The sequence below is a fragment of the Mastigoproctus giganteus genome, chromosome 12 (genome assembly GCF_048544385.1).
Source record: "Mastigoproctus giganteus isolate SK-2022 chromosome 12, ASM4854438v1, whole genome shotgun sequence".
Classification (NCBI taxonomy): domain Eukaryota; kingdom Metazoa; phylum Arthropoda; class Arachnida; order Uropygi; family Thelyphonidae; genus Mastigoproctus; species Mastigoproctus giganteus.
Window position 1 is genome coordinate 67942103 of NC_143586.1, and position 18518 is coordinate 67960620.

An 18518-nucleotide genomic window follows, 5' to 3' on the forward strand; every position below is an offset into this window, starting at 1 on the left:
AGTATCTTGATATCATCGGCACAGTTCAGTAGATACCGAGAATGTGCAACCAGTGAAGAGATAATAGATGAAAACAGAAAGCCCAAAAGGACCCCTCCTTGTGCGACTCCTGTAGTGACGGATCTTGTAAGGGTGCGATCTCCTGTATGAAGCTTTATAACTCTGTCATACAGAAGAGACTAGAGAAAGCATAGTATATTTCCGTGATCTGGAAGTGGCATTCCTGGAGAGTGAGAAGTTGGTTTATTTGGACGACATCAAATGCGGCCTCAATGTATAAGTAAGTAACAGCTAGTTCTTGCCTTTTCTCAAATGCTGACAAGATAGTACTCGTGCTTTCTCGCTAGTAGATTGGTGATCGTTGATCTGCTTGGAAGGGAGTAGTGAATTTGGGCTGGCTTATTGGGCAAGATCTGCTTAGTGACGATGGGGCCAGGAGCTTCAGGCCATGGAAAAAAAAGTGAAGGAAATTTAGGTTGAAATGGCAACTGAACTTTAGCTAAAGGTTTGATGAGATAGTTTTTCACTGCTGTGGGAAAATCTGGTTCGAGAGTAACTGGTTGAAGATAATTAAAAGTAGCTGGATAATGTACGGGCTTAGGCATTTGAGCATGGATTGGGGAACTCCATCACCGGTGGTTGATGAAGCTGGTAGAGAATTGATGGCTACGATCAGCTGTTGTTTTTTTGTGATCTGAATGACATTCAACACTTCGTGCTGGGTGGGCTCTGTTGGTAGGGCCAGATCTCAGTTTGGCACAGGATTGCGGAGATGGGAGAAATCCCAGGTGCCGTCTGACACGAACATACCTTTGGCACAGGATTACGGTTAAATCTTGTGGCGAAATCGAGCCACAATTCAGGATCAAATTGCAGAAGAAAGTGAAGGAAATGTTGTATACCTGACATAAAGAAACACAGTTTTAATGAACGTAGCCATGACTAAGCGTATACAAACCTTTACGGTGGTAGCTTGCTTCTTCATTAAATAAATGATCCATCCAAATTTCCTGATCCTCGAAACACACGAATTTACGTTATCGTGAAAAAAGTTGTAATTTGAAGGTACCAGTTACTATACAAATAATCATGCATATCCATGTACAGTGTATTAAATTCTTTTTGTTATGAAAAACAGTCAAAATTATTTAAATTCTAGGGTCGAATCCATTCGATTGTCATGTATACCGTTATAAATTGTTTATTTTTCGAGATAATTATAATCAGCAATTTTCAATCCACTGCAGGATGAAGGCCTCTCCAGCAACTTTCCAGTTCCTTCTGTTTTGTGCAATGGCCATCATTTACTACCCACGAACTCGTGAATTTCATCTATCCATCTCCATTGTTGTATTCCAGGTTTTCTTTTAGCTCCTCTTGGGTATCATTCTGTTATTTTCTTAGTCCATCTGTCATGTCTTCGAGCTATGTGTCCTGCGCAAGACCATTTTAGTTCTTTAGTTTTGATAAGAATGTACTTTATTTCTGTTTGCTGCCTAATCCATGCGTTTCTCTTGTTAACTAAGTCTGATTCCTAATATAATTCGTTCCAATAATGAACCAATGTATACTCTCCACCATGCACCATGACTTATGGAAGTAAAACTTCTATAAGTCATGGTGGGGAGTATACATTGGTTCATTATTTTACGTTTCAGACAAATTGTGATATTGCTCCTCAGAATGTGACTATATTTCCTGAGAATGCTATCCATCCGAAATTTATCCTTCTCTTGATTTCCAGCCATTTATTATTATTATTACAGCTAATGACTTGTCCCAGGTAAGTATATGAACCCACTTTTTCAATTACTGCACCTTCAATGATTACTGTGGCATACTTGTTCATCATTACTTTTGTTTTAGCCATATTCATCTTCAGTCCAAAATCCTTACCAACTCTTCATAACTGATTGATTTTCCCCTAATTATTTGGGATCGTGGCTTATGATCATGTGAATCGTAAATGGTTTAGGTACTCTCCATTCACACTGACTCCTTTCTGCGACCAGTCTAATCTTCTGAAAGCTTTCTAAAGGGCAGCAGTAAGCAACTTCGGAGATATAATGTCTCCTTGTCGAATTCCTTTCTCAATTTTAAATTTGCTACAGTCTTTGTCTAGTCTAATAATGGAGGAAGCGTTCTCAAATATTTTCTTAAAAATCATAATGTATGGGGTATCATGCCTTGTCTTTTCAGTGCCCGAAACATTGCCTTATGCTGTATGGAGTCAAATTCCTTTTTATAATCCACAAATGTCAGGCATAATGGTGTTCTATATTCATTTGCTTTCTCCATTAGCTGTGGTATTACGTGAAGGTGATCCATAGTTAAGAATCGTTTCCTAAAGCCAGCTTGCTCTTTTCGTTGATCCTTATCAAGTATTCTTTCTAATCTATTAGTAATGACCCTTGTGAACAATTTGTTGGTTGATAGTTTGTTTTATGGCACAAGGGCTACTAAGGCCATATTGTGCCTTGAACAACTTGTAGATGTGGGACAACAAGCTAATTGGTCTATAATTTCCAATTTATCTCCTTTCTTATCCAGCCAAACTATGACTGCATTATTCCACTCTTTAGGCGTCAAGCTTTTACTAATGTATTTTGTGAAGTCTTGCCAGTTGCTGTGTCATGTTCCTTCCTCCCAATTTTAACAACTCTACAGTAACTTCATCTTCACCCGGGGCTTTCCGATTATCCATTTTCTTCAATGCATGTTCTACCTCATCAGGAAGGATATCGGGTATGTGTTACTAATTTGCGATCTATCTTCCCCACTGCTGGCATCATTCCCTCGACCCTTATATAATTTTAATATTTATATAATTTTAATTTCTCCTTATATAATTTTCGAGATATGTAAGCATTTAAAACTGTTGGACAAATTCACTTTTTTGTGAATACTCTGGACAATCTTCAAGCTTAATACCAGAATTTTAAGAAACAATTATGCGTTATATTTTTTACAGCATTCTCTTTGCAGACATTGTGGGATTCACGGCATTCTCTTCTACCTGTCCAGCCCCAGAGCTTGTTCGTACCTTAAATGAACTGTTCGCTCGGTTCGATAAACTTGCTGAGGTAAGCTTGTAATGCTTTTGGAAACTTAAGTTGCATTTTCAATATTTTATTTTGTCATAAAGGCATTTTATGACATTATAAGTGTACTATCGATACAATGTAAATTGTCAAAAACGAATTAAAGGAAAATCTTTCATTTAAGAGGATTAAATATACGAGTATAATAGCATTGTATGAATACAACTGAAACGGACTTATTTTATTTCATTTATTTTTTGTATATACTTGATGTTTTGTAAAGCCGAACATGTAACTTTAACCTTCTTAAATTAACGTTACTGAATTACATAGTTTTTACTTCAATAAAGTTAAAAAACTTGTAGATAGTTTTTTTTATCTTCTGTACATAAAAAAGTTGTTGTCTTCACTTGGTAAATCATTTTTCTACACAAGCCTCACCTAAATAAACATTTATTCCAGCGCATACAAGTTTTCGTATGCTATTCAAGTAAAATTTTTTCGGGTGGAAGGCCAACTATCATTTTACAGCTGCTTAACTTTTTCATAGAAATCATATCCGTTTGCCTGGCAGATGCACTTTAAGCTTTAATAACAGCAACAAAAAGTCGCTTGGGGCCAAATCTAGACCATATGAAGGACTGGAAGTACTGTATTTTAATCCCGGGACGGAATTATTGCCACACAGTATTACAACGTGAGCTTTTATTATACCATGGCATAGCACAGTTTTTTTTTTTTTTTTTTTTAACTTTCTAGCATCTTCGAAGACTATGTACTTCTTTCAAATTTAACGGAAAACTGGATTTAGCGGACAGACCTCATATAGTCCGTCAAATCGATGTTTTCCTGTACTATAATCAAAAATATTTTGCATTGAATTGGCTTCACATTTAAGTACACACTTTGACACCACAGACTCAATTTTAAAAAAAAAATCTTTAAGTTATTCCGCTTGAACGAAATCTTAATAGTTTCTTTAATATTTTAAATGTTTTAGGAATTTTTCTGTTTCATTTAAAATCGAAAAAAAAAAAAATAACAATTGCATAATACTGATAATACTAATTTTCACTTGACCGCTGGTGATAATACAACAGTGATGTTTTAATGAAGCTGTTTGTTCTGTTTTTTCTCCCTTTCCAGAAATATCATCAGTTACGAATCAAGATTCTTGGGGATTGCTACTATTGTATCAGTGGAGCTCCAGAACAGCGGCCAGACCATGCTGTCTTGTGTGTACACATGGGCCTAAGCATGGTATCTGCAATAAAGTACGTACCTAAGTAGGAAGGATATACATGTATAATTCTGCGTGACTAAATACATATTACAACCCCCCCATCACCAAATTTTTTTTGATTATATCTAGAAGGTATCAAATCAGGTTAAATTCGCTATTTCGGCTAGTCATACCAATAAAACAATTGCCATTCTATTACCATTTTTCACCCCCTCCCACTTCTTATATTTTAAACAGATTTTAAGTCCTCTTACGTTATAACACTTTCTTTTACCTTTTTTAAGGCATTAAGCGCATTTTTATCAAAAACGAGCTTAATGTTCAGTGTTACAATGATTAATACAATTATAATACAAAAATATTTCGGTGGCAAAATACAGGAAACAAACACATTTATTAAAAATTTAACTGCGTAAAAAAAATGTAGCTTTTTTCACAAAGCTGATTGAACCAAAAAGCTTTGCACGTTCCCTAGAATTGCCCAACATCTCGGGTTAAGCAAAACCTAAATGAAGCACCACAGAAATGAGTGCTGTTAAAGAATAAGAAATCAGCAAGATTGGCCAGCAATATGCAAAAAAAAAAAAAAAAAAAACATTTACAAAAGTAGTTTTCGTAATGAAACGGTCTTTTATGATAATTTTTAATGTAAACCCATTTATTTGGGCACTTCTTATTTATAAGATGATACTTTTAAGGGTGGCGATTGTCTAAAATGTCGACGTTCCAACTAGAATTCCTTGCTTCCAAAAGAGCTGTATATGGGAGATTAATGAAACTTGTCACGAGTTTTTTTCAATTTCTACAAAGTTCGATAATAGAAAGATCGACCTTAAAGTCTGAGGAGAAAATGGAGTTAGGTAACTCGTGGTTGGATTTATCTGTTCATTTGTGTGTCAGAGGCGCATCGCTAACTGACCGGGTGTCCTACCTGTTCATGGAGAACAAAAAACTGAGACATGAATTCGCACTCTCTTTTTCTATCGCTGATACATGACAGATAATGTTACCGATGCCTAAAAATAAACGGCTTCCACTGCCTTCCGAACATTAATGAAGTATCTCCTTCAAAGTGCTCGATATCACGCAACTACAGTGTGGTAGGCAAGACTTGTCATTCGATCGACTATCGGCCGTAGCATGATACTAAGAAGACTTAACAAAAAAAAAAAAAAAAAAAAAGATTTTCTCAGGATTGCATTAGTTCGGTTACCAAGGAAACCACGATATTGCTTTTATTCCGTAGAGACTTCCAAGAAACTGTCCTTTAAAGAATGACAAGTACAGATAAAAACTGATAGAAGAGGAGTCTTCAAATAAAAGGCTTTCCACTTGGTGCTTTACTGAGAAAAGTTGTTCAGTTTTCTCAGTTAACATGCAAGACAGACAAGCTAAATTTATATTGTGAGGGGTATGACGTAAATTCTCTTCGAAAAGTGTCAACTTCTGTAACGCTACATATAACTTCCATAATGAGTTCATATGCAGAGAACCAACGTATGCACTGTATATATAATGTATATATACAGTAAATAATATGTACAACAAAATGTACAGAGCGTCATCAATACCACCACCACCCACACCAACCAATAGACGAGGAGGGGTGACAGTTAGTCATAAAATATTTTTGAAGATAAAGCGATTACATACTGTATAAGCAGGTCTGTAATAACATACGATCAGAGAAATACAAAAACGAGCATAATCGAAACTTTTAACAACAGCCTGCATATAAACTGTACCAGTGCTTTCTTCGTACAGGGTGATTATACAGTTCTGACGATTTTAAACAGAAATTACATAATAGTTTCCGCGATCGGTAAAATTACATACATTCCAAGCAATTTCCATAAACATCAGATTCAATTTGAGAAAAGAAAAATACCCTGCTAGAAGGTGCAAACTTGGTTAATCATTGTTAGACATGTTCGGTGTTTCTTGGGGATAAAAAATTTCAAATTACATTTTCACAGGAGAATCTGTAACCATTAATAGTTAGAGATATTCCTATTATAATTTCAAATATAATAAGAAAATCTGCATGGAAGTTTGATATATCTCTTTTGTCAATCTGTCCGCTCATTGTCACCTACTTCTTGCAATAATCAGAAACTTATAATCATCTTGTATTTATATCACTACATTCCTAACCAAGGGAATTAAAGACTTCCGCTTATCAACGTGGGCCAAATTTTGTTTTCGACTTTTTTATACGTTTTGTTTGTCCTGAAAAATATAAATCTTATATAGGTGCTATGTACATGGTGATTATCCATAATTAATTTTTTTAACGAAGCACTCTTTTACCATGTGGACAAAACAGAGTTAGTTTATTAAGTGTTTAAGACCTAATTACATTGAATTTGTAACAAAGGACCTTTGCCGGATCCTATCATCAGACCATACATGGATAATCAAGGATAATTTGTAATGAGCTCGTTTACCACACGGTAAACGAGCGGGTTCAAAACTGATCAATTCTTAGTCATTCGTACATTCAGTCTCCAGTAAGATATAGCGACAAAGCTGATCTGCTTCAGATATATGAACTACATTTTAATATATGCAGCATTTATGAACAAGTAATTTTAATAAATATGGAAAAACGCTATGACCACATGATTGTTGGGGAAAGTAGTGTAGGTGGTCTGTTTCGCAGCTGTTGTTTGATGCCTGTTAGCAAACAAGTATTTTACATAGGTTTCTTGGTTTCTTTTGGTTCGGTTGTTTAGAATTAGTGCTGAAGTAACTAAGGCCATGAGTCTCAATATGAACAGTCTGTAAGCTGCATGTATTCAGTGGGCAGTTTTGTTTGTTTTGCCAGAACTGGACTTTCCGAAAAGGGGGACTATGCAAGATATTGACTAACTGGGCCATGGAGAGGGAAAAGAGTCCATAACCTTTCGAACCCAGTTCTTTTCCACACGATTCGGAAAAACAACGATCACAATTACTGTGCTAGCAGCAACTTCAAGAGAGCAGTCACAGCAGTGCCTAGCACCGCAGTAAACACTGGCGACAGGCAGTGTTTACTCCAGCAGTTACCAAATTCGCTTCGTCCCCCCCAAGGATAATACCACATCACTGACAACGGAACCTATATGATGCCAGGTTTACTTCTACGTTGTATGCTTCCAGATGGCAAATGTGCGACTGCACAGTTTCTAGGGTAACTGTGTCTCTGTTGTTCTCGTAAGGTCTGAGTTACTTAGAATAAAACCAGAGTAACTAAGACCTTAATCAGTCAGTATATTGTAAATTAGAATACCCGCGGCGAATATTTCGCCAAACTGCTTCAGAGGAGAAATAAAGATTAATATCTAAGTAATTACAAAAACCTTTCCCTCAGCTCCCTTTGCTGCTAGCTCATGCGTTACAATTTCAAATAAAATGTGTTAGAATTTCATTTCTACTCGAGTCCGTCCCGGGTAGAAATGCAATTTGATATATTTTTTTTACATGACTAATATCGTCCTTTAAATTATTACAATTATCGCACAAAAAATATCTGTACCTGGAAACTGCTAGGTAAAATTGTCCATGAGCAAAAACGTCATTGAAAGCCTGACCCTGAGATTTGTTTATTGTGATGACAAAAGTTAAGAAATTGTCTTCTCTTCAAAACAGGCGGCAAGTTAGTTTCACTGGAAGCTAAATCAATTCTCGGGATTTGAAAATCGGTCGGAAAAATTTTTGTAATTTGTTTTTTTTTGTTTTCTTTAGATTGTTTAGTTTTTGCATTATTCAAGTACAAAGCGTGTTCCGGACAGATGGGCATAAGAAAATTATTATATAGATTGTGGGCATTCAATGATTGATTTGTATTCCGTGACAGTATAGTGGTTTCCCCACATCTCATTCGTTTGGAGAGGTCTGGGTTCGAATTCTCCCAGAGATTGGAGGAATTCTTAAAGACATCTTTAGTCAGAACTGTAGTCAACCGATCTCAGATGAATAGAGTAGTTTCTCCACCCTACGTGAGCTATTCCGTGATTTTTATTCCGCACAACATACGAATAAACTGTTGCGTATTATGTATATGCAAAAGTGTGTATCCACACTTGTGAAGACACACAATAGACGATAAAATAGATTCAGATTCTACTGTAGGCAGTCGAAAGGGCAGACTGTGTTTTATATTGGCTCTGGCGATTAACTGAAGGGGATTAAGATCACATATCTGATAGAGTAGACAATTTTGTTTTCAATTTGTTTAAATTTGATATCTGTAATTTGTAAATTTTATTTCAAGAATATTGCGAAATTAATTTCTACAATATTTTGTAAATTAAATTATTAACTTTTCTAAAGTATTTCTGCTAAGTTAAATTCTTTTCGGTAACTTATTTTTAACTTCACTAGTGGATAAAGTTTGGTAACAGTTTAATTTATGTAGTACTTTGATAATTTAAATCGTGTAATATACTGTACATTTAAATCTTGTAATCTTTCTCAAGTTGAAATTTCACGCAAGTAACGGTTGTTACAAGATCGAATTTCAATACATCGTCCAAAGGAAAACACAACTCAGAAGAAATGCTTGCTCGCATTTACAGTGAGCGTAATGAGTTCGTTGTCTCTATAGCCTGTGGCGTGATCCTAAGGTCAGTCTAGTAGGCAAAAAAAAAGCTCAACTGACGATTCTTTTCTATGCAACACGATGTAAGAAGTGTACTGATCTCAAATTAAAACCCAGTGCATAACTAAAATTTGAGTCACTGAAGAAATGGGTGTTTGTCCTTAAGACATGTAACTGTGAGCTCGTCAGGGACTCAAGTATCTCGTGACCTGCCAAGTGATGCATCCCAGATTCGGGTTTCAGAATCTGGGGTGCATCACTTGGTTATGCAGTCAAGTGCATACTGCTCTGGTTAAAGATTTAGTCTTATGGGGAGACTACTCTAATGACAGAGAAAAGGGTAACATTTATTGTAATAAAGTTAGGTGGAGAACCATGGTGTGGTTTTGGGGAGCAACAACTGATGATATCAGATTTTAATGGGGAGGGTAAAGGAGAGCATTATTATCCATATGGTGACTAACGATATTAAACAAACACGACCTGACGATTTGTTGGATAAATATAGAACCATGCTGAAACAATCTCGCGAGTTAGGTGAGAATGTGTATGTGTTTGCAATTCTATCCAGACCCGATATGGGAGATTAGTAGCCCATTGTGTCCGATTGATTATTATCAAAAAAATGTATAAGGCAATTGTAAGACTGCATTTGGAATACTGTGTATGAAGACCCTCATTTTCAAAAAGACACTGAGCTTCTTGAAAGGATCCAAAGACGGGCAATTCGCATGGTGAGATCGGAACAAAATGGCGACCATACGAGGAAAGATTTCGATTATGCAGGCTACAGAGCTTGGCAACCAAGCACTTTAGAAGGGACCTGACTGAGGTTCATAACGCTCTGAGGGGGTTTAGTAAAATGAACGAAGGCGGAAATACTGGCTGTTATAAAGAATTGCAGAACTAGGAGCCATAACTTCAAATTACATGGGAAACGGTTTATACTAGATTGTAGGAAGTTTTCTTTTAGTCAGCGAATCGTTGATTACTGAAACAAGTTGCCTCCGCAGGTAATTGAGGCTGACAGTTTGAAGAAATTCAAAGGTCAACTGAATAGTTACCTAGGTGAGGAGGAAGCGCATAATTTGTTTTTCTTATCAATTTTTTACTTTTTTTTTTCTTTTTTTTTTTTTTTTTTTGGCCAGTGCAACTAAAGCTTGTGGCTTCTTTGCACTATATGGCTAATACTCGTACTAATACCAAAACTCTATGAACTGAGCGCCATAAGGAGACTGAAACACTTTGACCTGAAGAGTCGATGTGCCAATAATTTACAAAGGCAAAACAAAACAATGATCGGTTTGATTATTTTGTAAGATCAAAAACGCGAGTTTCTGGGAGAAAACCATATAATCCTTGATTGAGACTGACCAAGTCGACTGTAATGTTGAAAAGTGGAAGAGCAACGAACATAATCGTTATGCAAACCGTTAGGTCTGTACAGTTAATTACGATCAAGTGCTAAGCGTATTTATGCTATCAGTGATATCCAGAACAGGCGTATTTGAGTTGCTATTACTTTTCTCGTGGCGCCTACGTTATTATGTGAGCGGTCATTTTTCAATGTTCACTGAATGGAAATCGTCACAATGTTAATGTTCTCAGGGTAGCATAGACCGACAATTTCACTCAATTAGATAGAAAAATTTGTTTCTGGTTTCTTTTTCAATTAACTGAGAAAAGGTTCAGTTCTACTTAGTTTTGTGAAGGTGTATAGATTTTGTAGTGCAGAAAATCAAGCTTAACATTTACAGTATGCTATCAATCCTTATATATTTTTTTGTAAGTTTACTTTGTAACTGTGCACGAGACAGTATTTCCCAAAGGGGTTAAACATCCTATATTAATTTGATATAAATTATTTTATAGGTCAGTCAGGGAGCAGACAAAGTCTACTGTTGACATGCGAGTTGGAATCCATACGGGAGGAGTTCTAGCTGGTGTACTCGGACAGAGGCAATGGCAGTTTGATGTCTACAGCCGAGATGTTGTGTTCGCTAATAAAATGGAAAGCGGTGGAATGCCTGGGTATGGCGACTTTGGTTTTAAATTTTTATTCCTATAAAACAGTTACCAAGTGAAACTAGTTATATTTGTGGTTGTTCGAAGGTTCCTGAAATGAAACTGAGACATCACTTTATCAAGTCACTCATCCTTTTCATGAAATGGAACGCTCCTTCAGTAACAGCATCACTTGTTCGTACCATGCGATATAAAGCAAGTGATCAGTTACGTAAAAATACTGTATGTATGCAATTTAGTGCTGTTTGTTTGTTATTTGGTTTTTAGGAGCATTAGCAACTGAGGCCATATTGCTCCGGGAATATGCGGTGGTCATTCCCTGACTTTCCGCATCCTCCGTTTTTGGTGGTCACGGGCTCGAACCCGGTCTAATCAAAAAGCGTGTGCTACGCACTGCTGCTCCTGCCCACCGAGGCGCCTCAATTCAGTGCAAGAATGGGGAACACGAAATATTTAAGTTACTTTGAATGTGCCACGGTAATCGATACCAGACGCGCCAGTATAAATATTTCGGAAACTGCAACCATGCTGAAATTTTCACGTACTACTACTGTCTTGGTTGTATCGAGAATGATTCAGTAACCAAAGACATTCATCCAAAGGCAATCCTGTGGCAAAAATTACTGTATGTATGCAATTCAGTGCAAGAATGGGGAACATGAAATATTTAAGTTACTTTGAATGTGGCACGGTAATTGGTACGAGACGTGCCAGTATAAGTATCTCGGAAAGTGCAATCGTGCTGAGATTTTCACGTATTACTGTGTCTTGGTTATATCTAGAATGGTTCAGTAACCAAATGACATTCATCCAAAGGCAATCCTGTGGTTGGATACTTGTGTAAGGTAACAGAAAAGATACAGTCAGTCAAATAACAATCCACAATGTTAACAAAGAAGGAATTTCAGAAATCACAACTTATCACAGATAGAATATCGCAGCCGACGAGCGAACCTGGTACCACTACTGCCAGCAAAAAAAAAAAAAAAAAAACCAAGAATTCTGGGTTACAGTTTGCCGAGAAACATGAACAGTGGACGAATAGTAGTAGTGGCATGTGATGCAAGAAAGCAAGTGTATGAGCTTATGCAGCATCTGCCAAAAAAAAAAAAAAATCACACCATTCCCCCCCCCCCAAATCCTGTCTAGTTCCTCCTTAAATTTATTTAAGATATCAACTTCCACAACGACAGATGGAAGTTTGTTCCAGCAATTAACCACCCGCTGGCTAAAGCCAAATTTCCGCACATCTATTATACATCTGTCTTTTCTTAATTTGAATTTATGTCCCGTTAGGTTCGTAATCTGAACAAGTGGAAGGATCCCATCAGAATTCAATTCAGCGTGCTCAACCCATTCAAGGCCTTATACACCTCAATCAGATCACCGCGCAGGTGCCTAGTCTCCAGCCACTGCAATTTGCAGAACTTAAGCCTCTCTTGGTAAGAGGATCCCTTCATTCCCCTAACCAATCTTGTTGCCCTTCTCTGTACACGCTCAAGCAAATCGACATCCTTCCTAAAATGAGGCCTTCAGACCTGTACGCAGTACTCAAGGCGTGGTCTGACCATTGGGACAATCACCTCCTTTTCCCTGCTAGCAAAATTCCTATATATCATTGACAAAATCCCATGATCTGCCCTGGCAGACTGTCTGCATTGCTCAGAAAACTTCATATCTGACTGCACAATTACTCCCAGGTCTTTTTCATTTTCTACCACCTTAAGTGTAGTACCACACAGTTGGTACTTTTCTCTCGGGTTACTTTTACCCATATGCAGTACTTTGCATTTGTCAAGGTTAAACTGCAGTTGCCACTTCTTAGCCCATCTGCCCAAATTATCTAGATCCTGTTGCAGTAGCACACTGCCATTACTGTCATTAACAACCCTACCAACCTTTGTATCATCTGCAAACTTCGACACTAAGCCTGATATAACTTCATCAATATCATTGATAAATATACAAAACAACAGTGGACCCAACACCGAACCCTGTGTTAGAAAAACTTACTTACTTACTTACTATCAGTTTATTAACACAAGGTTCACCCCCTGTACAGCAAGTTGGCTAGGAGGGTGCACAGGAATTTTAAAATATACACTTTTGTACAAATTTTCAGATCTTGCCCGGTCTGACTAACTTGCTTGTTCATGCTGATGGGAGGAACAGAATAATAAAAAAATATAAATAATAAATAAATAAATGTGAGCTTATCCTGCTTGATGTCACAATGGCTGTGTAATAATTTATGGTGCACGCTCTGGCCCTTGATATCAGGGAGAAACATTTGGATGACAGCACAGGTTATCTGGAAATTGTTTTCAACTAGGCACATCCATTCATGGCTGCAGAATGGATGTGCCTAGAGTATTCATCTGCGAATGCGTTCTTCAAACAGGATAATGTCATAAGACAAAATTGTGCAGAACTAAATTCACTCTTATGTTCCAGGAACACGAGAGTGAATTCAGCTTACTGAAGTTGCTTTTCCAGTCACCAGATCTCAATCCAACTGAGCACCTGTGTGTTGAAGTGGAACGAGCTCTCCGGAGTGGCGATCCGCAACCATTCAATTCAGAACAACTTTGGGAAGTAACTGGGTCATCGTGGACCAATATCCCTGTGGCACGCATTCGACACGTTGTTGAATCCATGTCACGACGAATCCTGGTGTTATGACGGCTAAAGGATCTCCTCGCCATTAGATAATTGATTCTATAAAAAAGTGGCCCCACTAAATGTAAGTATTCCACAATAAATTATATTCCAAAAATGGATTATCAATAAATGTGACCTATAATAATAAAGTAATAATATAATAATAAAATGACCACACACACTCGATCATTTTAATCTAACTGTAGCAGTTTTCACTTCATAATTCTAATATGAAATAATATATACTAATATATGTGTGTGTGTGTATCCACTTTAGCTTGATCATGCCTTTGTAATTTGTTTCTCCAGACGAGTTCACATATCAGAAGAAACGCTGCGTTTCTTAAATGGTGAATTTGAAGTGACTGCTGGAGATGGTGCATCTCGAGAAGAAGCTATCAAACAAGCTGGGGTAAAGACATACTTCATTGTACAAGTCTTAAAGCCGGTAAGTTAAATTATGGAAATACAGAAATAATAAAATGTGTAAAGTTTATTTTTATATATTTTTATGAAGTATAAAATGTATGAAATGTGAGGTCTGCTCAAAAGCATCTTTTCTGGTAATTCTCAGTAAGGCGGAAGTAACTGGACACGTAAATGCTTAAACCATGTCGACATTTATTTCAAAGAGACATTCAAGAGAGATCAGATTACAGTGATTCAGTTTTTAAATACTGAAGGGCAAGAACCACTAGAAATAATAGGCTACTAGCCGTTTATACTGAAGGTTGCCATTCAAAAACTGCTGTTAAAATAATAACAATAATAATAAATATCAATTTTTTCAAAACAGTGGTACCCCGACACAGCGCAAGCTAGAAGGCTGTATTTACACGATAATAAAATAAGCAGTATACATTATATACAGTGTCATTCACATCCAGAACATTAATACGATATCAAGAAATGAACTATTCCAACTCGCTAAGAAAACGTCTCATTTAAAGACATAACTGAAGGTTAAGAAATAAATTAAAACCTTTCGTAACCCACAGATGTATATGTTAAGTATGCAAATACAGACTATAAAAATATATTAATGAAAACCTTAATATCCAATTTTAGTGCAACTACATATTATAGTGCTTAGGTGACTTTTTTCCCTACTTATTCCACTGTTATTACAATGAACACGGTTTCATCTGAATAGTTATCTATCTCTAATCACCTCCAAACAAGATGTAAACATCGCTACAGATCTGAGAACTGCATAATCATTCGTTGTCCAAAGATGTCACTTTTAAGTTCATAGTTGTTTATAGGGCCAACGACTTGTCTCCTCATTTCCCTCCGTGGACCTTGAATGATATGCTAGACCTGGGGCATCTATAGAAATCATATTTTAGTGATCATTTCGGCTAATACGTTAATGTCCTTGTAAATAGCCTCCACTCTTTGTTGAGGTTGGAGACCAGAATGACCTAGACAGGGTAAATGGTCATCATTTAATATTCCAAGAGCTCATGAAGTGTTGAACACTTCATGAGCTCTTGGAACAGAGTTTCAGAGTGAAAAGAAAATTTCGATAATGAATAGAACAGATCATATCTGGTTCTCAAAAGCGAAAAAAATGTTATTCATTGATTTCTATGGGAAAAGTTACGGTAAATGTTTTCTTCAATCACTAGTCTCCTGTTCTTAGACTGTAATAACCTTGTATCGACATTAACTTGGAATGTTATTCTGAGAATTTAAGCTACCCGCGCCTCAGCAACAAACGCCAGTGACCGTGTAAACTGACAGACAGAATAATCACTATATCACTGTGACTTCCATATTTTTGTTTGTTGAAGAAAAGTTAAAGTTTAATTGTTGTTTCAGATCAAATGCTGAAGTCGAAACACCTGTCGTAAAATGGTTCTGTTAACAGCCGCCGTGTTAACAATCCTGTATGTACTGAAACAACGAAAAGAATTCTTTAAAGGATGATACAGGTATTGCAGCAATGGGATGCGTGTCTAAAATCTAAAAATAAATATTTCAATTTTAAGGTTACCCGAACCGAAGCTCAATCTATCCAAGCGTATTAGGTCTGTAAATCGCATGTGTTCTCTGGTCAGTTTCGTTTACTGGATGAAAACCGCGATATCCTCTCCTGAGATCGGCTAACTCGGCCACAGGGTAAAAAAAAACTTCAAACGTTCCTCGCATCGTTGAAGGGATTCCGGAACCCATCACACTGTATGTAAGACTGATTATAATCGTTACTACTTTCGAGGGCTGATATAAATCCCAAAAGTGAGATCTTAATTTTTTTTTTTCAAAACTTGAATTTTTTTAAAGCCTTAAACGTGTTTTAATTGAACAGCTCCCGTAAAAAAAATTATATATATCATATATATCCTGATAAATGAAAAACATTATTTAGTAAATAAATTAACCTCTGAAATTTAAAATGTACTTTTTTCTAACAAATAAGCAATAACTTATGTTAATAATTCATGCCAAAATGTTTGTCTAAGTTTATGTTTCAAATATAGTTTTCGGTCTAATTACCAACCTACCCAGCAGTTAAACGGGGATGTGTGATCTACTGATTATGAAAACCATATTTGATAACAGTAATCTAACTTACTGAATATATTATAATCGCTAACACTATCGTTAAAAACAAATATATACATCAATAAAAAAGGGAAAAAAAATCAAGTAAAGCGAATTCCGAAGGACGTTTGATGTACATTCATGTTTTAATAATTTCTCGAAATATGTACCAGATGGCACCACAGCCCAATTGGAAGTACAGTAGTTATGTAACTGTATTTAGCTTTATATATTAGCTTTATATATATACACGCACGCAAAGTCAAAATGCCATTAATATGGGAGAGTCAGTAAGCAAGTCATAAAATAAAGAATAAAAGATGTATGCAGGAAACCAAGTTTGTATTTATAAATAAAATCATCTAAAGCAATTCCACATCTGCCCCACTGCTTTATAAATTTCTGGAAACCTGGTGTGTACAAGACAGCCTGTGGCTATCGTGACCAGTGACATGCGTCACTTTCAATCTTCGCATCGTCAGGAATGAAATCAAAGGATGAATCGTGGACCAGTTTTAATCCGACTCCAAACCTGCATCAATGCAATAGAGGCATCCTAGTTCAATCCAACAAAGAAGTTTTAAGTTTGTGTCATAAACAGGGTGGTAACAGCAGTTATTTTCTGGGATTTTCATAACTTTCATGAGCATTTTAAAAATCCTGGCGATACTGTGAACGCTGCTTCTTACTACACACTTAAGGACTGAATTCACAAGAAACGACCAGGGCTACTGAAATGTGGATATTGCTGTTGCATTTTAACGCAAGGCCGCATTCAACCCGTGCTAATGAGACCGTCCACCGGGACTACGAATACAGAAGGTTGATTCAGCCTTTTGACAACGATTTTGACAGTCCTTTAAAACTACGAAATTCCGTGCCACCACAATCAGTTGTGTTCTATTTGTTTTCCTTGCTCATGGACTATCGCACAGCATCGCAATTTCTATTGAACTAAAGCCCGCTGTAAAACTGTCAAGTCGATCTTGTCCCATTCCTCTTGGCAGACTTTCCACAAACCTTCAACAGTTCTGGGGCGGCGGTTTCCGAGAGCTCTTTTCAAAAGTTCTAATGCGCAAAAATCCATGGGTGCGGCGTCAGGGCATTTAACAGGTATATCTTCAAATGGGATCGAACGAATACCAGTCACCGCTTCCATTCTCCGCAAAAAAGCATGGGTGGAACGTGACTGTGGCTGGACTCCTTATCCCGGTGCACCCAGACCATTTCAGCGTGAGTATTTCACGTTAAAACAACGGCTGTAGAACTTCAGTCTGGTAATACACTAAGCTGACTTTCACGCTTTTAGTGACTCTACGCAACTCAAATTTGCCGTTATAACAAAAACCGGCTACAACCATAAAACCTCAGCCAAAACTTTCCTTGCACTGATGCACCCATGCTGGAAAGGCCTTGTCACCCTGTGGACGGTAATAAATTGCCCGAATTTTGTTGCAATAGGAGAGGCTCACCCACGCTTCGTCCAATGTTGCTACAAATTTCCACCTTTCAGCTGCCAGATATTTTTCGTAGAGTTTTCGAGCATTGACCCGCCGTTCGGCAATTTGCCTTCCTCCTAGGTGGTGTACGAGGGCCTTGTGCTTCTTCTCCAGTTGCAAATTTTCGTTGATTATGCGACAAACGGTTGACTGGGAGGTTCTCATACGTGACACTATAACTCTGGGTTTTTGAATTTTCACCGACAAGGAGCGACTGCACTTTTCGTACTACTTCTCTCATTCGACTTGGAGCAGGTTGCAGTTTCTTGGGTGTTTTCCGCCCACTTGCAGCAGCTTCGGGGAATTTTCCTTTGCCATTCAAAACCTTATGGATACCGAACTTCGATACACTAAAATTTTTCGACTTGCACCTATCAATAATTTTCGTATAACTGTACCCTTCTTCGGAAAGTGCGATTATGTAACCTTTCACCCATGGGTCCAATTTCCGAGGCATGTCGACATTAAAACAACTTCTACAACTGATACACATGTTCATAAGGTTTGGGACTGCGCCTGCGGGGAAAAAAAATTACATTGCTGCCATACGTCACAAGCAGGATTACAGTAATATCAAAATCGTTATCAAAAGGCTGAATCAACCCTCCATATATAGTGGATTTGCAACCCCTTTGGAGAGTGCTTTCAAATTGTCTCGAAGACTGCAGAAATTCTTAAAGGCTTCTTCAGCCGAGGCTATAATAGCGTAGAGTTTCCCTGAGTAGTTTTTCAGACAGCCCAATATGCACATCCAGTGAACACATACTCGTACAAAGAAAGTATGTTACATTGCGATGGTATGACACATTAATGACTAGCATCACAAACAGAAATATAAACAAGAGATATTTATTAATAGTTAAGACAAAGCTAAAAACATTTTGAGAGGTGCTCTCAAAATATTCCAAAATGAGCATTTG

General features: G+C 37.1%; 1 protein-coding gene across 1 annotated transcript in view; it reads left to right on the forward strand.

Moving 5' to 3' along the window:
* LOC150077154 (adenylate cyclase type 3-like) overlaps positions 1-18518 on the forward strand; it is a 99748-nt gene that overhangs the window by 22449 nt on the left and 58781 nt on the right. Inside the window, exons 4-7 of the mRNA XM_090386616.1 lie at positions 2972-3083; positions 4188-4315; positions 10739-10897; positions 13862-14000. Coding sequence (XP_090242742.1) covers positions 2972-3083; positions 4188-4315; positions 10739-10897; positions 13862-14000 — 538 coding nt within the window. The remainder of the gene's footprint in view (positions 1-2971; positions 3084-4187; positions 4316-10738; positions 10898-13861; positions 14001-18518) is intronic.